This window comes from Paroedura picta, chromosome 7 (genome assembly GCF_049243985.1).
Source record: "Paroedura picta isolate Pp20150507F chromosome 7, Ppicta_v3.0, whole genome shotgun sequence".
NCBI classification, from domain to species: domain Eukaryota; kingdom Metazoa; phylum Chordata; class Lepidosauria; order Squamata; family Gekkonidae; genus Paroedura; species Paroedura picta.
Window position 1 is genome coordinate 65753680 of NC_135375.1, and position 23133 is coordinate 65776812.

The 23133-nt window shown below is 39.7% G+C and overlaps 1 protein-coding gene across 12 annotated transcripts in view; it reads left to right on the plus strand.

Moving 5' to 3' along the window:
• The window catches only part of FRMD3 (FERM domain containing 3), a 152781-nt gene extending 129699 nt beyond the window's left edge, over window positions 1-23082 (plus strand). For 10 of the 12 annotated variants that reach the window (XM_077344693.1, XM_077344697.1, XM_077344698.1 and 7 more), the window contains 9 exons: window positions 218-305; window positions 1003-1091; window positions 3147-3210; window positions 4301-4389; window positions 4982-5056; window positions 6228-6296; window positions 7370-7491; window positions 9598-9741; window positions 19267-23082. In XM_077344693.1, coding sequence (XP_077200808.1) covers window positions 218-305; window positions 1003-1091; window positions 3147-3210; window positions 4301-4389; window positions 4982-5056; window positions 6228-6296; window positions 7370-7491; window positions 9598-9741; window positions 19267-19865 — 1339 coding nt within the window. In that variant the 3' untranslated portion in view covers window positions 19866-23082. Of the gene's footprint in view, window positions 1-217; window positions 306-1002; window positions 1092-3146; window positions 3211-4300; window positions 4390-4981; window positions 5057-6227; window positions 6297-7369; window positions 7492-9597; window positions 9742-12963; window positions 13741-19266 lie in introns of those variants that run through there. The other 2 variants (XM_077344694.1, XM_077344705.1) reach the window with 2 other exon arrangements.
• The last annotated feature ends 51 nt before the right edge of the window (window positions 23083-23133 follow it).

A 23133-nucleotide genomic window follows, 5' to 3' on the forward strand; every position in this document is an offset into this window, starting at 1 on the left:
AAAGGATACTTGATAACCCCTGATTAACTGCACAGCTCACTGGAGTCCCAAGAGCATGTTGAAAGCATCCAGGCTTAATCCAAAAGGATTAGGTGCTAGGACAGAGTAGCAGACAAATCATATGAAACCTCATCTGTGTCCTTTTGTGATGACTTATCACTGGTTGAGACTATTAATATTTTTCTTATATACCATTTTTCATTCTGTTTTCTTTTAGGGGTCAGAGTCCAGCTGTTGCTGAGTTTAATTTATTACTGAAAGCACATTCTTTAGAAACTTATGGTGTTGATCCCCATCCTTGCAAGGTAAAGAGTTTTTAATTTTTAAAAAATTTTAAATGCACAGAAAGAAATTGTATATTCTTTATTTGTTTAATTTATAGACTGTGCTCTCCCTGCAAAGCAGACTCAGTGTGGTTAGCATAATAAAATCATATGCACAAAGATTAAAGCCATAAAATTATAAATTATACAGTAATGCATTAGGACCAGGAATAGTTAAAAAGCCTAAAATGGGAGCAAGTGTTCTGATAATTTGTCTGATTACTTATTTAAGGCTTGATTGAGTATGTCATTAGGCATTCAGTCTTCCTTTGAGTTCATTGCTCTATATGTAGTAAGAATGCCAATAGAGGAGGGGATGTTAGCAGTAGGGAACATCGTTGTGCTCAGCTGTAGCACATGCAGGAGAAGGTGGAAGCTCTAGGGATGTGCAAAAACAATTAGACTAGTTTCATACTGGGATTTGAGTCGGATTTGATTCAGGAAAGCTGAATTTTTCAGCTCTGAGGCATTTAAAAGGATCTATGTTTATTTAAATGCCTACAGAGCTGCCAAATAGTTGATCTGAAAAGAGGCTTCTTTCCATGGATCACCTGTTTGTTGCACTGTGTGTGGGCAGTTCAGTGCTATTAGTGGATGGAAATATACTGTGTTAATCATAGAACTTTCTTTATGCCCCATTCCCCCGTCTAATTAATTTTGATCTGTTATTCCTTTCAAGGATTCAACAGGGACGACAACATTTTTAGGATTCACAGCTGCAGGTTTTGTAGTTTTCCAGGGAAATAAAAGGATACATTTGCTTAAATGGTGAGATGTCATCCTGATATTTGTCTTGTTAAAATATAATTTCATTTCTTCCCTTCCAGCAACACTCTGGTTCATTTCAGCGTCTTTTCTTTTCAGTCTAAATGATGCAGAATTATTTGGCTTGCTATTGTTTCTAGCACATTCAAATAAAAATATGGGCATAAATTTTTGTTATGATAGATATGGTGCTCAGAAACTGAGAGGGAAACAGCATGTGCTAACATTATTCATTCATTCATTCATTCATTCATTCATTGGCCATCTCTCTCTGAATGGTTTTGGGGTGGCTCACAACAGTGTTTAACAATTAAAACTCTGTACAATTTCAAGTTTTAAAACAATCTAAAATTATTATAGCTAACAACCAGAAACATTCCTGCAACTACCCCTATAACACCTGGGAACTGGTTGATGGAATACCGGTTATCAACAGGTGTAGGATGAGAGGGAGTAGGGAGCTGGTAGGGGGTCCATTCTGATGGTACTGGTGGCTCTTGGCTTCAACGAAATGCCTGGAGGGTTTGCAGACCCTCTGGAACTTTGAGAGCTTCATGAGGACCTGTGTCTCTGCCAGTAGCTCATTCCATCAGGCTGGAGCCAGGTCTGGAAAGGTCCTGGATCTGGCCAAGACTAAGAACACCTCTTTAGGGCCGGGGTTTTCCAGCAAGTTGGAATACATCGGGGAACATATTTGGAGATGCAGTCCCTCAGGTATACAGGTCACAGACTGCATAAGGCCTTAAAGGTTAAGACCAGTACCTTAAATTTGATCTGGAACTCATTTGACAACCAGGGCAGCTGAAGTTGAATGATGCTGGTACTTGATCTTCTGTGGAAGCCACACATACTGCTTTAGAAATGCAGCTTTCTCATTCAGTTTCCTTTTAGTTCCGTAGGAATCTCCTTCTTTGACATTCCCAAAATACTTGCTACTAAAACTATAACAATGTTAATGAAAAGTTATAATATAATTATGCCTTGATGTGAAAATCCATAAGGAAAGGGTAAATTATTGAGGTAATTGCCTGTCTTTCCCCCATGGATTATGTGGTTTTGATTTTAATTTGGATACATACTAGCTTTGACTGGTTAGCCAGCTGCAGAAAAGATCAGGCTATTGTGGTGCATGCGTTAGTTACATTTTTATTAGATTATAGCAATATACTCTATAGACAGCTGCCCTTGAAAAGTATTCAGTTGGCTCAGAATGCTGCAACTAAGCTGTTGATTGGAGTGGATGGTAGGGACCACATCACTCCAGTTTTGGCCCCTCTATACTGGTTTCCAATTTGTTTCAGGGAATAATTTAAGGTGGTGGTGTTAATCTTTAAAGCACTATGTGGTTTGGTACTGGTACTAATCTTTACAGCCCCAAGGAATGTATTTGACCTCTATGGTTGTCTTCTGAGGCCCTGCTTCAGTCTCCACATTCTGAGATTAGGCAGATGAAATAGCCCAGTAGACGGTCTTCTTGTTTATGCCACCAAAATTATGGAAATCTGTCCCCTTCTTTTGCCATCTTTTCCCAACAAGTAAAGGGTTCTCTGTTTTGTTTTGTATTCCCTCAGCAATTTCCCCTTTCTGACGTTGTTTTTAATGCTTTGTAGGTATATTTACTCGGCTTTTAATTGTTTTTATGTTGTGTTTCTTGCAGGTTTTAAAGGTTAAATATGTGATCTCATTACATACATTTTATTTCATTAGCTACCTTACTAGCCCTTATGAGGGCTTAAAGGCAAAGTATATATATCATATATATACATCAAAGCAGAAATACCCAATAAACTAAGGCTGTTTTAAAAACAATTAATGCAGTAAACCCTAGTGATTCCAGTGGAACTTGATTCTTAACAGACATAAGATTGGTGCCAGCTTGTACTCCTATATTAGCTTACTAAAAAATCATTCAACTTTTACATTATTATTATTTCCTATCAAAATACAATTCACTCTACAGCAACTTGCTAAAGGTTTATGAACTAGATACATTTTTATGAAATTGCCAAATAATATTTTAAAACGTTTATTTGTCTTATTCTAAACCCTTATTTGCAGGTCTGATGTCTATAAATTAAAATTTGAAGGGAAGACATTTTATGTGATTGGAACTCAAAAGGAGGTTGGATATTTCATGTATTTTAAATTATACCAGTTTGACATGTGGGTATTTCTAATGGAAATTGGGCATATTTGGGGGGGGTTTTCTCATGAAACTGCTGCATTGCATGTAGATAGGACTGTCAAAATATGTTTTGAAATAAAAGTAGCTAAATGCAGTTTAGTTGTTCCTTGTAGTCTAATTTTATATATTAAATATTGTTTAAATGTGTGAATGGTATGGCAAGAAATAGAGCCTGAACTATAGAAAATAATGTACTTATAGAAATAAATCCAGAATTGCTATGATTCAAAATATTCCTACCTGGACTTAATGGTCACTCTTCAAACATGACCTATACATGTTTGTAATCAAGAACTTAGGAACCCCCCCCTCAAAAAAAAATTATGCTTGCTCTGAGCAGAAGGAAGATTTAGAAAAAGTAGAAGTCAGAAAATGGATATTTTGAAGAAGAGTTGGTTTGTATATGCTGCTTTTCCCTACCCGAAGGAGTCTCAAAGCATCTTACAGTCGCCTTCCCTTTTCTCTCCCCACAACAGACACTCTTGAGGTAGGTGAGGCTGAGAGAGCCCTGATATCACTGCTCGGTTAGAACAGTTTTATCAGTGCTGTGGCAAGCCCAAGGTCACCCATCTGGCTGCATGCGGGGGAGCACCAAATCAAACCCAGCTTGCCAGGTTAGAAATCCGCATTCTTAACCACGACACCAAACTGGCTGTCTTGATGATGGAGAGAGAACCATTGAGAATAGTATGAAGAACATTAATAATGGGAATATAGGGGACCCCAGAAAAAATGGTAATGGTCCAACGTTCCATATGACCACAGCAGGTCTAATAATGGCTCCCTGGGAGTGTTTCAGGTCAGGAAAATGGCAGTAGGAGGTGTCCTTCCCATATTCCATGGTCCCCATGCACAGTTTTTAAACCCTCCCAAATGCTGGGAACAATGTTGATGAAATCCAGTGTCATCTTAAGTTCTTATCCTATCTGAGAAGGGTCTACTCTCAATCTGGTAATCATGCCTTGAGGCCCAGCTGTCATAATAAACCCTTCCATTTCTTTGTGTTTAATGTCCCTTAAACTCCTAGAAAAAGGCTATGCTGTCATTCCATACCTCTACACCAGCAGCCTGCAAGCATCTTTGGAAATGTGGAGTGGAAAACCAGGCCTTTTATAAGTAAGTAGATCTATAGATGTCATATATAAGCAAATCTGTATTCTCCTCCATGTCTCTGCACTGCTCTTGTCTCCTGTTGCAATAGGACAAAACAGAAGGGGGGAGGAATTGATGTTGCAAATGTAGCAATATTGTCATGCAAAAAAGTTTTTTTTTAAAGGGTAATATTTGAGCAGTTCAATCTTGTGCCATTTCCCCAACCTCAGGTGCCCCTCCCCCCATTGCTTTAGCTCTGACCTATATGTACTTGGTAACAGGTATTTATTTAAGCATTTTTATCTTGCTTCTTTACAACATGAAGTTATTTACGGAAGTTAAATAAAAACATCTACGATCAAAGGTCAATAAGATTATTAGGTATCATATATAATATATATAACATGCAAAGGCTACAATCCTACACTTGCTTGTGAGTAATTCCCACTGAATAAAAAGGAACTTATGACTGAGTAGACCTCATATAGATGGCTAGTAAAATCAAGATAATCAACATTTAACACAATAAACAAACGTTCCATAACCAATAACATTTGCTTATTTTTTGCTTCCTTGATAATGTAACAGTCTGTTTCTTCCTTTGTTTTATTTGAAGGTATGCAAAATCCAGCCAAATCAAGACAATGTCTAGCAGCAAAATATTTTTTAAAGGCAGTAGGTTTCGTTACAAGTGAGTACATACTGATCTCGATAGCGGTATTGTCCATTAGCTAATTTCTGGGTACTACATGGGAGAGATGAATAAAAAATCAAACTTTGCTCTGAAATTCCACTATGCATTTGTTGCCACTTCTCCTGGTGCAGTCCTATGCAGAGTTACTTCAGTCTAATTCTATTGATTTCAACAGTGTTAAAGTGGAGTAATTGTATAGGAATGTGCTTATGCAGTCATTCTAATTTTCTGCTTAAGCATAAGTCTTCAGTAGTGTGGAGAAAGAGATGAACACAGCTTTTGCTAGCCAGTTAAATGGATGTTATTTTGCCACCCAACAGAGGTACAATTTTTTTGGAAGTCTTCCTCATAACTGATATTAACTGGGAATATTTCTTGAGGCCTAAATTAACTTTGAAAGATAGAACATCTTTAAACGCTCCTATTAAATAAAAGGGTAAGGCCACCTGGGGAGGAGTTAGGGAGGGCCCTATCCAGGATAAAAACTCAGAGGGCCCAATCACAAAAATCCGTTCTTCTAAGGAGCAACCATGAAAGAAGCATGTGGACACATAACATTTTACCAACAGTGAAAACATGGGAGACAGAAGGAACAGGGTGGACACCTGTGTACTGTGACTACCCCATGTGTATTAGGGCAGAGGGGCATTTCTGTGAATGTGGCCTAATTCACACAAGAAGGGAAATGACGCAGAACTGGGAGGAATTGGTTGCCATGTAATCTTCCCCTAAGAAGGGTCTCCAGTCTGATTTTTCCTTCACATATCTGAGGACATGGCTCTGGAAAGCTCATCTGTAACCACTATGCCAAAATTCCCAAAGGTTAGTCCTCTCCCACACTCAACGAACATTCCACACCACAGGTTCTTGACACCCATATCTCCACACCCATGCCCTCATTTACCACCATGCCACCACAACGTCCCACACAACACACACATTCAACCCCATGCCCTTACAGACTGGACAACTCCTCCCCTTCCTCTTCCCACTGCCACGCTCTAGCACCCGTTGTATTCTTGGAGACAACGGGCTTTGCCCCTAGTATTTATTTAATCTGATATCCTTTAAAAATAGACATTCATTGATTTAAGTATTTAGTTACTTCGTGCAAATCAAATCTTCACTTTAAAAGAGTTTGTATTTTGAATATTGTGCTTTGCTACAGTGGAAAAGTTGCCAAAGAGGTTGTTGAAGCCAGTTCTAAAATCCAGAGGGATCCTCCTGAAGTGCACAGGTACCTTTGTGTTTCAGTAATGTCTACATAAATTGCTTTATTCAGAATGCTTTCAGGAGACCTGGGCTGATTCTGCACTTACTTTGTTTTTTCTGTTGTCTATCCTGCTGAATTCAGATCGATTTGATCGAACTCAAGTCTTTCTCTACCCCCCCCCCTGAATTGAAATAGCAAGTGTCCTGCACTTGATTGGGAAAGCTCAAAACAGGGAAGGTTGCCAAGCACAGCAGGAGTCTCTTTTCTTGAATGAGGGGTGGGGAGAGGAGACAGCATGAAGTAATGACACCCACACGTGGTGAGCTCAAGTGCCTTGCCAGCACATCCTTTTATTGCTTAATCTTAAGGTACACGTAAGCATTAAGCAGAGAAAGAAGACGTAACCGCGCATGCCCATATGATTTTACATTTCACCTTATCTGACCAGTGTACATAATGAGATGGGGTCCTCAGGAGGAGATATTTTGCTATGGGGGTGGAATTTCTGACCTGAGATGGCCTTGGCTTGGGACAAGAGTCATGCACAGGTCCGGCCTGTCTGCACCTGCATTTGCCCAATCATGCAATTATGCGAGATCTGTGTTAGCACTCCTACAACAGCAGAGGAGAGGGAAATAACAAGAGGCAAATCTCTGCTGAGAGAAGTTAAGGCTTCTGGAGTGCAATCACTTTAAGACAAGCCTTGCAACCAGGAACCAGGAAGTCTTTGGCCACTCAGGGAAGACTGCTTTGCTATGAGACATGGAGAAGGGAATTAATTCAAAAAATGCAAAAATCTAGGTAATGAAAGAAATCAAGACCTACAAAACTGACTGTAGAAAGTTCTGCTTCTTATTTTAGTACTAGGAGTTACAGGACAAACTGGCCTGACCAGAAAACACAGCGATTTCTCAAATTTGTATTGCTTTTTATTCTTCACAATTTTATTACATAACATTTCCCATTACTTTTGTATGGTTATTTTGGAACTTAGGAGTCACTACTATGTTTTCTGCTGTGCCTTACAACATGGCAATTCTGTTTTGATTCCAAGTATTTCTGGTGAAGAGCTTCTCTTTTTGCCTTCTTGCCCTCAGAACCAACATGATGCAGAGTCGCAGCTCTCATTCCTTGAACAAGCAGCTCATCATTAACATGGAGCCCCTTCAACCTCTCCTTCCTTCCCCTGATGACCAGGAAGAGGTTCCCTCTGATGAAGGCAAGTCTAAGCCTCACATAAAAAATAACAAACATAACCAATCAGATACAGTGCTAAGGCATTAAAGGAAATGTACCTGAACCATCAGTTTCAGTGAAAGTGTGAAAGCAGAACTGTTCTGCTATTAATATTTCGAACATGGAAATGAAATGAAAAAAGCCCACAGCAAATACTAAGAGCTATTCACAAGTAATCAAAATGTTTTGATGTTTATGTTTCTGTATTTCTTATGCAAAAAGCAGGAATAAGTTGTTTTATACATCCTTATCAAAATACTCTGAAAGTTTATTGATGGGCAACAGGATAACAAATAACTTGTACAAAGCCACCCATGAAGTCATGCAGCTGAGGGCTGAACTAGACATGACAGTGAGCATGAGTTTGGGTTACATGCTGGAGACTGATTCAAATTGGTGTGGTGTCAGGGAGAAGCGTCCATAATCCCTAGTTTGTGAAAAAGAAAGAGGCACTTAAGAAAGTGTGAAAGTAATAATAGTAATTTAATTTCTAGGTCACCCCTCACTACACAGCAGACTTGAGGTGGCTTACAACAATAAAGCTATACAAACATTAAAATAATAAAACATAAGCATAAAAACAATATGTAGACCAGTAAAATAACAGATAAGGTGTAGAGGTCCAATAAATAGTGAGATTATACAGTGGTTTCCAGTTCTGATTTCACCTGGTCAGGAAGGGGAGGGGAACCTATTTTGATGTTCTATTGCTCATTTTGGCCTCAACCATATGCCTGGTGAAAGAGCGCTGCTTTATAAACCCTTTGGAACTTTGATAGTTCTGATAGGGCTCAGATCTCCAGTAGCAGCTCATTCCACCAGGCTGGAGCCAGGGCTGAAAAGGCCTTGGTTGTGGTCAAGGCCAGACATACTTCCTGAGGCCAGGGACCACCAGCAAGTTGGAACTAGCAGAGCACCATGCACTTTGGGGGGATATACCTGGAGAGGTGGTCCCTTATATATGCAGGATATGGATCATGCAAGTCCTTGAATGTTAAGACCAATACCTCAACCCTGACCCAAAACTCAACTGGAAGCTGATGGAGGGCAGGTCAAATATGAGCCTTCCATGGGGTCCTCGTGAGGTCCTGGGCAGTTGCTTTCTGCACCAGCTATAATTTCCAGATCAAAGTCAGGGAAGCTCCACGTAAAGTGAGTGACAGTAATCCAGCCTGGAGGTGGCTATCACATGGATCACTGTGACCAGTTGCTCTGGGGTCAGATAGGGTACTAGTAGCTTCAATAGAGATAGGCAGAAAAATGTTTGCTGAACTATTCTCGTGATCTGCACTTCCATTGTAATGGAGGTGTCAAGGATCAATCCCAGATCCCTGACTGTGGGTGCAGCTTTCAGCTGGGTTAAAATATAAAAAAATATAAAATAAAGGTGGTGGTGCGACAATGGTGTTCAGTCTCTTTTTCGGACTAAGCCAGTGTGGTGGTGTATTTAAGAGCAGTGGCTTCTAATCTAGTGAGCTTGGTTTGATTCCCTGCTCCTCTATGTGCAGCCAGCTGGGTGACCTTGAGCTTGTTGCAGCCCTGATAGTGCGCTAACTGAACAGTAACATCAGGGCTCTCTCAGTCCCACCAACCTCACAGAGTGCCTATGATGGGGAGAAGATTGAAAGGCAATTGTAAGATGCTTTGAGACTCCTTCTGGCAAAGAAAAGTGGGGTATAAAAACCAACTCTTCTAATTTGAGGATGTGCTCACTTGAGTATGTTTCCCTTCCGCTGTTAATGAAACATTCCCTTTTCTGTAAAATGGTCCGTGAAGAGATCTTAGTATACATGAATGTAACTGGATGTCTTTCCCCATTCTTCCTGCCCAGTTTACCTTTTCTGCATGACTACAGATGAATGAGCAAAAACACAGAATTCTGTCTGTTGTGCTCCTCTTCAACATGTTGTTGGTACTATTTCTGTCTTGAAAAGTTTCTTGGCTATTGCGTCTTGCTGGTTCCTTAGAGTACAACTGGCTTTCTTCCCTACACCTGGCAAAGCCTCCATCTTCCTTAGCCAGATGGAAGAGAAGCTTCCATTCCTGGGTCCTTGCTCTTACTTGTGCTGCTCCTTTTATACTCTGGCAGGGGAAGACCCTGCCATCAGCTCCCACCTGATCCAGCATGATCCCATCCCTGTGTTTCTTCCTGGAAGTCTTGCAGCTTGGGAATCTGGCTGTTTCTCCATGCCACATGATTCTCCCTCCCATGTTCGTGCCCCCAGGTGTCTTGGTGAGTGAAGTGTGCGTTGGCCTGGGTATGGGGTGGCTAGTGGTGGGTTGGTTTGTTTTTTTGTAACATAACATATATATTGAAATGTTGGAGGTATGTACGGCTACTTTGGACATTTGTGGGTGTGATGGAAGAAACAAGAAGGCTGGCATATGTTTGAAATGGCTTTGTGTCATAGGAGCATACCCATTTCAAAGTGGGGGTTGTGCTCAAAAGTTTTATTTATATGACTTTGTTCTAAAGACTATCTCTGAGGGAATAAGATGTGTACCTTGTTGCTGGCAGACCTATGTGTATTCAATATGATTGCCAAAAGAGACTCCTTTTTGTCTAGAGCTGTCCAGTTCATTTAATGCATGTATGTGTACTTGTTTAGACTGCCTTGAATTATTAGCCTGTAGATTTTCTCTTAGTCATTAGATTTATTCAGGGGTTGATGTTTTGAAGTCTCCAATAGTGGTGTGCACTAAAAAAATTTAAATGCTTTTGGCTACATTGTAACTTATGGGAACTATTATAGTTAATTATCCCCAGGGTTATAATGGGAAATCTATCGAGGGGTTGGTGGTGTCATGAACCTGGAGACAAAAGGAGCTGAGACATTTAATGCAAAAAAGTCCAAAGTTGTTTATTAAAGGACCATACATCTGAATCGACCTGGCATTGGAATAAAACCTCTGCAGATTCAGCCCAGGTCTCATCCATTGTTCCACTGAATTAAGAGGCACGCATGCTTTGTTCCTCCTAGGGTTGCTAACCCTGAGCTAGGAAATTCCTGAAAATTTGGAGGCAGATCCTGGGAAGGGTGAAACTCAGCAGGAATGTGCTGCCACACCTGGAGGTTGGCAACTGTAGCTTTTCCACTTCCTCATGCAGTACTCAGTTAACTCTAACAGTGAAGTATCAATATGTGAATGAATCACTTCTCCCGATATCTTGGATTCTAAGTTTTAATTAAACCTTAGTTTATAACACCAGTTAGTGGAGTAAATGGTAGTTCCAGTTAACCTACACTTTTTCATTCATGTGTCATAGGTAAAGAGATTTAGTGTTTAGCAACAATTCTTTGTGGGAGAAAGGAGTGGGGAGGAAAAAGACATGATGTAGTTTTCTGTTTGGTGTCATTGGAGTAAAACTATCAGGCCTGACTGGGTTGGGAGTTCCCTTACTAGAAATACCTTCTTGTTATTATACTGCTGTCGTTGGCAGCAGCTGGAGTAAATGTGCCATCTAATTTTTTTTCTTTTTTTCTCTGTTGCTGACTATCCATTTCACTGGTATGTGTGTGGCTGACTCAGCTGTATGATTTTAGGCTGTTTTTCAGCACAGCCTCTTCTTCAGCCCTTAGTACACCCCCCAACCCTTAGTACACCCCCCGTAACTTGATCTAATTAATTTTCTGCAGACTCTATTGGTTGACCTTGAATATAATTCACCAACCTTCTAGAGACATTTGCTCATCTCGGAAGGCTTGTCTGTGAATCAGGGAACACGTTAATGACTTTGTGAGGCCCTTATGATTTTATGCATATATAAATAGAACATAGTTTCCACTTTTTGGCAGTCAGTCACTTGCTTTTTATATCTTTGAAGCTGCTCCAAGGGCTGTGTTTGGCATCAACAGAATCACACAGGGATTCTTATATTGGAAAAGTGGGCAACATCAGCCAAAGCAGGAAAGTGCTGATCTATCTGGTAGACTCGGTTTAAGGTAGCTATTGTATACAAAGCCCTTCGTAGCCTTGGATCCTCATATCTGCAACAGCTCCCCCTCCTCCTATGATCTGTCACAAAGCCTTCATTAATTGCAGCAGGATCTTCTGCGTGTTCCAAACTGCAAATGAGTAAAATAGGTAACCGCTGGTAATTATGCCTTCTCTGTGGCCCCACCTTGTGGAATGGCCTGCCTGAAGATGTCAGGAACATTCCCACTTTCCTGCAAAACTAAATTATTCAAGAGGGCTTTTCCATGCAGGCAGTCGGCTTGCACTGCAGTAAATGATACACAATGTTACTTAGAAAAATTACTAGGGACTGTGGTTTATACTGCTGTGTACAGCTTGCTGAAAATAGGATTCTGCTATGGAATTAGAATCATTTGATGGGTCTTGCTTTGATTCAGTTCTGTTTTTAGTCTTCTGAGTGGTTCTACAACCTTAATCCTATTACATTGTTTATTGGATGTCCTATTCATCATTTGAACTGACTCACTCTGTGTAATCTGCCTTGAGCACAAGTGAGAAAGGTGAACTATAAATATGTAAAAACATAAATACACAAATGCCATTTTTGGAAGCCGGCATATGTTTTATTGATTGGCATTAACAAAATTACAATTACTCTTGAATACCATCATTTCCCTTAGTGTGTGGTGTGGTAGATTCTTATTAGCTATGTTGTAATTTTTAATCATTGTCCATTTGTCATATCTCCTCTGTAGACAAGTCCAGATTGCCTTATGACCAGCCTTCCATTTTGCACTGCAGGAACACCTGAGGAAGCAGCAGAGCCCAGCCCTTTCACGCTGGACTAAATATTATAGAGATCAGAGAGTTAATGATCTGCCCGTTTAGTGCAGGAGTGTGCAATTACAGACATCCAGCAGTTTCCCTTTCTGCTTAAAGATTGCCAGTGAAGGAAAGCCAACCGTTTCCTGCGGCACTATGTTCCGAGCTAAACAACACTTACTTAGCAAGTTTTTCCTAATAATTAGCTAAAATCGTCTTCCCTATAATTTCCACCCATTAATTCTTGTCCTACCTTCTGGAGTAAGAAAGAGCATGTCTGCTCTAGCTCCCATGTGCCAACAATCCCGTGAGTCTTCTCTTCCCCAGGATAAGCATGCCTGGCTCTTTCAGCTGTCCTCATAGGGCTTTGTTTCCAAACCATTTGCCATCCTGATCTACCTCTTCTGGATATGCTGTAGCTTGTCAATGTGCTTCTTAAAAGGTGATTGCCAGTACTCCAGGTGAGGTTTGGTGAGCCAATTACAATGGCAACTAGGAAAAGGAGCTACCAGTGCAATTTGTTCCTCTCTTTCTAGGCAGCAGCTGCAACCAGCGTAATTTGGTTGCCATTTGGAACTTGCACTTTTGATCCTCCTTCTGCTGTCTTGCAGAAGAAGAAAGAGGAACTGCCCACAACATGTATCCTTTGGGGAGACTAGTCCTGTTGCCACTGCCCAGAGGAAGAGAGGACAGTATTTGCAACATCTGTTGCCCAGCAGCAAATTTCATGGTTCAGAAGTGGACCCAGCTGAGGTCTCCATAGCTGCCCAATGGCTGGAAAAATTAATTTTCCTATCAGTTGCTTAGAAAAAATGCAGGTTTTTAGCTTCTTCCTTGCAGATTTGTTCTATCTCACAATTGAAAACCAAATATCTACATCTTCTTTAGGGCATTATGGAAACTGCAGGTGTCTAAAGGATTGTTTCCACCAAACATCAGTTAAACATGTGGATAAAAAATTAAAGAGCAGCCTCCTAACAGAAAGGCTGTGATGTTTTATTTTTACTTAAATATTTTGCACTTGTGAATTTTTGCATTGTATTTTATTATTTGGCATGTTCGTGCAGTAAACATTTTAAGACGTAGATTAGTGTGTACTATGCAGCTGTTCATTAGCAGCTGCTAAGGAAATGAATGCTATTTGAACATAATTGTATTGTGTGTTATGAGGCAGTTTGAACAGTTTAAAAATAACTTCCTAGTCTGTGCTCTGGTTGGAAGTTTCTCTTGGCCATGTTAGAGAGCTGTTATTTGATTCATTCAGCAGGACTTTCCTAAGCTGAACACAGTGGAAACTTAGCAAAGGTCACAGTCAGCATGGGTGAATAGTTGATAAGGCTGCAGTAGACAATATAGCAAGTCAGTATGGTGAAATGCCTAGTAAAAATCCAAACCAGGAAGAGTATTCATCTGCGGATGGTGAACCATTGTAGCAAGGATGTATGCATTCGTTTATTGAGACATGGATCTAGGATCACGGCTAAAAGTGCCGGTAAGTTGAAGCAGATTTTATGCTTGGTTGTTTGTATCATTTCAGAAAGGTTTTTAATTTTTTTTATATTCATATACGGTACATTTTAGTGCATTTAATTATCTAGATACCTAAACAGTTTTTGTTCCCAACATATGATACAGAAACAGATAAAAAATTCGAAGTGGAGTTGGGGCAGAAAAAAATAACCTGAATGCCACTCAAGAAAGACTGAGAAGTAAATGAAACTATTTCTACTGATTTTGAGTTAACAAAGAAGAAAAGAGAACTTCATAGTTTGAAAATAATTAATTCTGAAATGACATACTTGAATCAGTGTGTAATGCAGAGTATTTAAACACTACGGAATGAAGGCTGCAATCCTTAAGACACTTCCCAGGGAGTAAACGCACTGAATAAACTAGGCATACTTTTCAGTAGACTTTCTTAGGATTGCCATACTGCATGCACAAAGCTTTTCAACAAATTTCAGAGGAACAAGATTTTAGAATGTGCCATTTAATGACATTTAATGCTCCATGTTAATAGGGTGCAGATTACAGAGAAAACTTGCCTGCAGAAGCATGAATGCTACATAAAATATAAAAAGTCTCTATCAGTTCAATTTATCATTCATATTTGGTTAAAACTGCAGTTAATAAACACATTCAACAATTATGAATTAAATGTATCCCTTACAAGGCTCCATAAAATTAGTCACATAGTGACTAGCATTCCATACACATTTAATAATGCACTTTCAATTTGCTTTTACAGCTGGATTTTCCTCTACAAAACAGGAAACCTGCTTCTAAACTGCATTGACCAGTGTATACAGAATGGGTCATAAGGAGTAAATAACTGCCTCAGTTTCCCAAATCACAGGGTTCTGCACCAGGCTCATTTAGGATTCTTATTCATTTATCCAAACAATATAAAAATGTAGAAATCTGGTGGTAAAGCACCTCATCCTACCTTAGTTGAGTCTCAACTAACTAGGTAAGAAAATGAATAAAACCCTCTCTCCTCCTACCAAAATCCACCAGCTATTCAGTTACTAACAACCCGTCCCCACACTGAGCAAATGTAGCAGTTAACCACAAATTCAGTGTCAGCCGTCTGTGTAATGAGATAAAGACCCAAGGAATCTTAAAACTAATGCTATGAAACACTTAACTTTCTCCTAGAATGCTCGTTATTACAGGAACAATTGGGGAACATATAGATTAAATAATAATATTACTAACTAAGTATAATAATACTTATTAATAATATTAATATTACTAAATAAGTAAAATAATATATTATGTTCTGCAGATCACAAATACAACCCAGGGAATACAATAAAATCAGAGTCCAGTAGCACCTTTAAGACCAACAAAGATTTATTTAGGGCGTGAGCTTTCAAGTGCAAGCACTCTTCCTCAGACTATGAACTTTCATCATGACAGTGGCAATATAAAGCAAAAATTAATTCTGTTAAATTAGTAAACTGTATCACACATCCAAATACAGCCATAGGATAATTCTTTGCCAAAACAGCCAATCAATCCCCTCAAATTCAGTTGTAGTTAACAAAAACATAGGAGAAATAAAACTGTCTGTCAGTGATCTGTGGCTCCCACCATACCATTTGCTGCTGGCCCCATCTGTCTCCATACTAATGTGAAACATTCCTGCCAGTGAATTGTTGTGCTGGTAGCTATCTAATCTGAAGACCAGGCAGTTAAACTCAAAATTCTGTTACATATCACTACCATTATCTTACAGTCACATTGTCCCAAATAACTTGTGAGGAATGTGGATACACGAGTTAAATAAGGTTAGCATGCATAGTGAGATTAAAAAAAAACATGTCCTTGTTGAGTCCAAGGTATGTCATAGGGGCTTTACGCACCGGGATCTTTGTAGCAAATTGGTCACTGAATGAAAAATCGCCATTTAAAATAGTGGAATTCGTCGTTATGCATACCTGCCTTTGTAGTGGAATCCAGTTGCGTTTTGTAGCGTTTCCCACAGGCTTCCGGTCTCGGCAGAAATCGCTAGAAAGGAAGCGCTATTGCCGAGCTCGTCCCGCCCCTGGCCGTCAAGCAGCCAATGGGCAGCCATTAGCATGCTCCCAAACAGCCCCTTTCCCTTTAAGAAAGGTTTTAAAAAAAAAAAAACAGACCCATTGCAACGAATCTGTGTTAATTCGTTGCAACGGAGAGACCCATCCAGCTGCCTGGTGTGTTTGAGCTGTCGTTTGATCGTTGTCACGCTCCCTCCGAGTGAAAAAAAAAATCCCCCCCCCCTCTCACGGGCCCGATTTTCGGCTGAATGAATGTGTAAAAAATAAAGTGACTGCTTAGTAGTGTGCTTAGTGACTGAAGTGTGCTTAGTGACTGAAGGGGAGGGACTGAAGCCGGGGAAGCCTCTAAACTGAAAGAGGCTCGCTGGTGCGTTTATCCCCGCTCGCTCGGAAAAAAAAAATGGCGATCGCTTCGCCGGAAGATCAGAGAAGAGAGCCAGGGGGAGGGACTTTGTAGAAACCGCAACAATGTTAATGCACAGGTCTTTTTCGCTAGTGTTGCAGATTGGTTGCAGGAGTGTATCGCTTTCTGGAGGGTGAATCCACTTTTGGGGATTTCCCTGAAAGTGCTACAAGGAAGCGCTTTTTGCAGATTGGTTTCAGGTGTGTGGCAGATTGTTGACGACGTTGTGCAAAACAGCAAATCAGTAGCGTTTTCAATTGGCAACCATTGTGCTATTTTGAAGGCGTGCAAAAAGCCCCATAGTTTTGAGTGTTGTAAGAACTTGCATTTCTGCAATCTCCCTTTCTAGCCTATTCTTGAAGTTCCTTTGCAATAAAACAGCTACTTTCAGGTCCCTCATAGAATGTCCTGGAAGGTTGAAGTGTTCCCCTACAGGTTTTTCAATTTTATGGTTTTTGATGTCAGACCTGTGCCCATTAATTCTTTGGCAGAGAGTTTGACCTGTTTGCCCTATGTAGAGAAAAGAGGGGCATTGCTGGCACTTAATGGCATATACCAAGTTTGAAGACGAGCAGGTATATAAGCCTTTGATGGCATAGGTTATGTTGTTAGTTCCAGTAATTATGGCATTGGAGTGTACATGGCCGCAAAGTTGGCATCTGGGTTTGTTGCAAGCTCTAGTACCAGTGTCCATGTTCACAATAGATGCTACATTGTTGTGGGTGAGGAGTTGTTTGAGATTGGGGGGGGAAGTGTCTGTATGAAAGAAATGGTTTGCCCCCCCAGGATGTGTGACAGTTTACTAATTTAACATAATTATTCTTTGCTTTATATTGCCACTGTCATGATGGAAATTCATAGTCCAAGGAAGAGTGCTTGCACTCGAAAGCTCATGGCTTAAATAAATCTTTGTTGGTCTTAAAGGTGCTACTCTGATTTTATTGTACTACTTCAGACCAACACTGCTACTCATTTGAACCCAGGGAATGTTTAATACTGGTCAGTTTGCTATAAGTACGTGTAATGAGAGAAAATCAAGCATTGATTAAGAAATTTGATACTTACTGTGCACCCAAAATAAATGTTGTATGTAAAATGCACAAACTCTTCTAGAACAGTGGACCCCAACCTTTTTATCACTGGGGACCAGTCAACGCTTTACTGAGGCCCGGGGGGGTAGTCTTTTGCTGAGGAACATCGCCACTGCCGCCTGAGCCCCTGCTCTACTTGCTTTCCCGCGAGTGCCCCTGACTTCCTGCTGCCCACTGGGGGGCACTGCCAGCAGCATGGCGGCTGCTGGAGAGCACCAAAGTTGAGACAGCGGCAGAATGGCTGGGCAGCCCCCGAGGCAGCAGCCGGGGAGGAGGACAAGGAGGAGCTGCAGCCTGGTACCGACTGATCTACAGACCAGTACCGGTACCAGTCTTCAGACCGGGGCCAGTCCCCGAACCAGGGGTTGGGGACCACTGTTCTAGAACTCAAGAGTGAAATTGAAAGCATGGACCCATATAAAAGTGATTTAATGCTAAAATGTGTCAAATTAGAGAAAGGAAAATCTCAGTACAAAGGTATCCTTAGTGTCTTTATTCTGACCCTGGCAAAACACCACATAATTTCTTCATTGATGTACCAAGTTTTTTGGGTTTGGAAGATGAATGATACATGAATCTTCTCATAAACGATCACAAATCAGTGAATTTTAACATTGACCCAAGTGACACAATGCTAATGCTTATTTTTAAAAGGCATGAAGCATATATCTCACCAAGGTGATTTAGGTGGAATTCCAGGAATGCTCACATCTAGCAAAACCCATTCTAAAGATGGCAACAATAACAGCAGCATTAAACAAATTATTGGCCCAAAATGTTGAATTGTGTTGGATGCCAATCCATGAACCAGTATTTGATACTATACAAAAGGCTGAGAAGCGAATTAGCCAAAAGGCTGAGAAGCGAATGTTGAAAGACTCACATGGTTCCAAGGCCAGCTCACAGTCCCTTAATGTCATACCTGTACCAGGTTTTAGAGTTTCACAGAATGGTCAGTCTTTCTTTGGAAAACTTCTTGTGCCTTGGGTAAGAAGTAGAAATACAGATGTTGCTTTTCCAGTGTGTGTATCTTATCAATCACAAATTTATCTTGCCTTTAAGGAGTTCAGCATGGCATAAATTGGTTCCTCCCCCTTTCTGAGCAGACTGCACTAAGGTCACCTAGGCCTAAAATCACTGATAACGCATGGCGCCGGCTGCAACCGGTCGCGCAGATTCGGTGCATGCCGTCAAAACAGCCGCGTTAGCGAAACACAGAAGAAAGTGGAGCTTCTGGGCGACCAGGGCGCAACCAGAAGCGGCGCCGGGATCGCTGCGTGCATAATCGGTTACTCTGAGTTTTGCCGCCATTGCGACCCGTCCCGTGCGTAAGCGGTTTGCTTGGCGTCTTCCCCCTCCGCGTGTTCCATGTGACCCGAAATCGCCATTTCGGCAGCCGTGCATAATAGGCCCTAGTGAGCTTTATGACAGAGTGGGGATTTAAATCTAATCATTATATTGCACTGATTGTCAGTGCATTGGTAATAATTTTCAAATTAAATACCCCACTGAGAAGCTCCATAAATGGATGCCCAAAATTCTTCTTTTCTACTTGAAATGCAGACATAAAACTGTCACTTGGCTCACTTTCCTTCAATGATAATTTATATTTGCCTCTCGACAGCATACAAAAGAAATAGAAACAGAAGAAAAAAGAAATGGAATGCTATATGTTAGCACAATTGCTTTGTAACATATCCATGATTATCCAGTATATATCTACCGTGGGAAATTGTGCTAGAAAAGGTAGCATCTGAATATTGCCTTGCAAAATGTGGACTTTTATTATGATACAACATACTGATCTTGCTTTCAATTGAGTAATGGTGCATATGAGTTATAGAAAAATAAAAAGCTCCTTTCAGTTGTATTTTGAAAGGAGCCAGTAGATTATCAAATTATGCGCAGTTGTTTATGTTGTGTGACATGATCTCTTTGAAATGTTTAAGAATAAGTTTAAGAATAACTATTTATTTTTACAGGTATCCAGCTACCGAAGGAAGATGATGTTTCAATACCTGTGCTGTCCAACTCTCCTGCTAAGGAGAGAGAAGATAGTTCAGACCCTTCCATTGAAGAAGAAGAGAAAATCAAGGAGGAACCTTTAACTATCTCTGAATTGGTGTACAACCCAAGTTCTAGCTTGCTTCCCACCCCAGTCAATGATGAAGAGATTGACCTGCTCTTTCAAACCCCTTCCAGAGCAGAAAATGAGAAAGAGGATACAGATTCATTTGAGGAACTGGAGGCAGATGAAAATGCATTTTTGGTTGCGGAGGAAGAGGAGCTGAAAGAAGCTTGGAAAGCCCTTCGGTGGAGCTATGACTTTTTGATGGGTAACATGAAGGTAAATGCTGTCGTGAAGAGTTTCTCCAGACTTCTTCTTGTTGGGCTTGGAATACTGCTAGTTGTTTTCCCTCTCCTACTTGTGCTTTTGGAATCAGATGTCGATATCTCTTTTCTCCATGAAATCCGACAGACGCCAGAGTTTCAGCAATTTCATGCTGAATATTACTGTCCTCTTAGACAGTGGGTAGCCTGCAAAATAAATTTTGTTAGTCACTTGCTTGGCAGCTCTTAAATGCTAAGAATATATTACACAACTAAGGGCTATATTCAAAACTAGTGAACTTCAGGCAGTACTAGGTGCTCGCTCGCAAACATCTGCAAGGCCATCAGCAAGTGAGCCTTCATTTTTGATCCATAGTGGACTTCAAAATTCTTAAGTTTCCTTTACGTAATCAGATAGTTGGCTTTGCAACATGGTGGCCTTTAAATAACCAAAAAGCTATTTGATTTTTATTGTATGTTTTTATCAATGACTTTGCAGAACTGCAATGTATTGTCTGTATCATTACAAGCCATGATATTCTAAATTTAAGTATTAGCCACAGAGAGAAGGTGATGCTTTTGATTTTGAATATACTCCTTAGTGAAACAATCTGCTAACCAATGCCTATACAAGCAATGTTGATTGCTGGAATTTTGTTTCTTGGTTTGATTTTTCATTTAAAAATATTTTTATGTGTTTACAAGATTTTGGTAAATTTTTAGCTAAGACAACTTCTGAAGATATTTAAGTGTACAGATTGGTAAATAAAATGCACAAGAGCATGTTATGAATTTTTAAAAATGTTTTAGCAATTTTTTTAAAATTGAAGAATGAACATTCTTACAGATCTGCACAAGACGATGAGTAGTTGCAGAAAAAAGTAGGCAGGGTCTGGGAGATGGAGATGAAATTACACTTGGTCCTCAAAGACTGGGTTTCTGAGGGGGCTTAACTGAACATTCAGAAGCAATGTGAGATTTGCAATATTATGTTTGCCTTGTTCCGTCACTGTAGGGGCCAGGAGAACTGGCAGACAGGAGCAAATGCTTAACCCTTTGTCTACTGATTCTGTCAAATACTGCTGTGGCCATTTCCCATCTGGCAGACTCCATGGCTGAAGAAGATCCTGCTGACTATGGGGAAGTGACGTGGGGAAATTATTTGAAGAGAATAGTCAATTTGTTTCAATAATCTCTTCAACTTTCCCCCCTCCCCCTGCAAAATGCCAGTTCTTTCCTGTAAATGCCCTCACACTCATAGAATCAGGCAAACAAATTGGGTAATTGTGTATGTGGAAAGGAGATAAGTGGTTTTGACAAGGTGGCAATTTCTCATTTCTTGCGGATTGCCATCCTATACTTCAGTTAGTGGTAATGGTTGGTCTTTGCAAGGCAGTGCAAATAAAGTTTTGTAAGAGATTTAGGAAATTTTTGGATTAACTGTAGATCATCATTGTATATAACAGGGGAAAAGTGAATAACAAAAACAATGCCTAGATAGATCTACTTTAATAGGTAATAGGTCAAAACACACCGGTCTCTAAAAGTAGAGACAAACTCTGTGAAAAGCATCCTGCCCAGTTTCTCAAGCATTTGAAGATAAATTCTTAGTTCCTGATTCCATTAATTCCTGTTTCATAGTAAATCCCAGAGTCATCATATCATGTTTTATTTCCTGTGCATGCTATTTGTTTTATCTGTTACAAGTAGTGATAGATTCACATTATTTATTCATGTCCTTATGACAGTGGTGTGTGATTGTCTTTGTCGTCTTGATGTGCTGTGTGGCTCCAAGCACTTCTTAAGAGGCTGAAAATGCATAAGCCCTCTTGTGTTTAGAGATGACCAACCATCCTGGTGCCCAACTTAGTCTCTTGTATTGGATACATGATTTGTCGTCTCTCACCCCTATAACCAGTCTGAGTTCTTATTCAGATAGTCCCCTCACTGAAGGTTTGCTTTTATGAAAAACGTATTAGCTCCATTATTGCTGTTAGAATGGTGGTGGTTCGTTATTATTTTATTTTTCTGGAACTTATCAATGTATATACTGTGTTCTTGAGAATGTGAGTATAACTGGCCCTCACAAGAGGCTGTTGAGACAAGTCAGACTTTATTTTATCCATGATAAGGGTAAAATAATACTTCACATATTAAAACAGAAGTATGGCACAGCCTAGCTCACAAGCATGATTTTCTATTGATTTCTTTACAGCCAGGTATGCTTAAGTGTACATCAGATTGTGACTGTAATTTGCATAATAATAAAAAGTTCAGCAATTCTTTAGCGGAAACTTTGATTCAGAGTTCTGTAGGAGTTCAGTAGAGGCCCTATGATTGCAACAAGTTACTGGGCCAAGGTGTAAGTCTCTACCTTGTTTTCTCTTTTCTGTAGTGGGCTAGTTTTGTCAGTCTGTCTATTGTGATTTCTCTTTCTTTGTCCTTCTTTTACTCTTTCGATCTTTATGAGCTGTTCTCCTGAATCCCAAAGATAGCTGAAAATAAGCATGGTTTTATTTTCAAATTCCTATCACATCAGTTCCTTTTGAGAATAAATACTGATCAGTAGTTTGGTACTTCTTTATTCCATTTGTAACTTCCAGATAAATCCTTTCCTTTGCAACAAGAATCTATTAAGAAGACATTTCTCTTTGGTTTCCAAATCAATCATAACAGTTTTCTGCATTTTAGGCAGTTGTGGTTATAGAAATAGGTAACGCTGAATTTGCAGATCATGTGCTAAAAATAAAGCCTGAATCCTATATATAATTGATCCCTTAGTAATAAACATTTATGTCCTGAGTTTTATAATGTAGTTTTGTCCATGCCATAGAGCTTTATAATCATTCAGAGTGTTTGTCTGTGTGACTTAAGGGAGGGGTGAGTTGCATGAAGAACCTGGAAGAATGGATTGTGCAATAAGGATACATGTAGAGTTCAATGCAAATGCATGTACATGGAATGTATAGATGTATATACACACCATTGTCCCTTTAGAACTGTCCTAAGGTGAAATCCATTGAATAATGATTGCAAATTACATCTTTTCTAGAGGAGATAGAAATTAGAAGAAGCCAAGGGGGGAGGGTGTATATAATCTATAGCATGTACTGCATAAACCAAAATGGTCTTGTCTCTAGTGTTGAAAATAACAGAGTTGGCATATGAAAAGTTCATAGGTACAGTATTGTGTATTTCTGTCTGTGCTTGGAATTTATTGTAAAGCATTATGTACTTGAAATCTATTTTGTGATTTGTCTAATATTTATAAACACAACTCTGGGAAGAATTAAATAGGGTTTATTTCACTTAAATGCAAACAACACAAAAAATACAAAAACCTTGGGGAAAACGTACCTGTAGACTTGAGCCTTATCTTTGTAAAGTGATTTCATATTTCTATGTTAACATCTTGATTGTTTTATATGTTAATATGACAGGACTCCCTAATTAAAATATATTGAAAAAAACCTTTACAATGATTTGCTTTTTTATTATACAATAAAGTTATTTGCTAA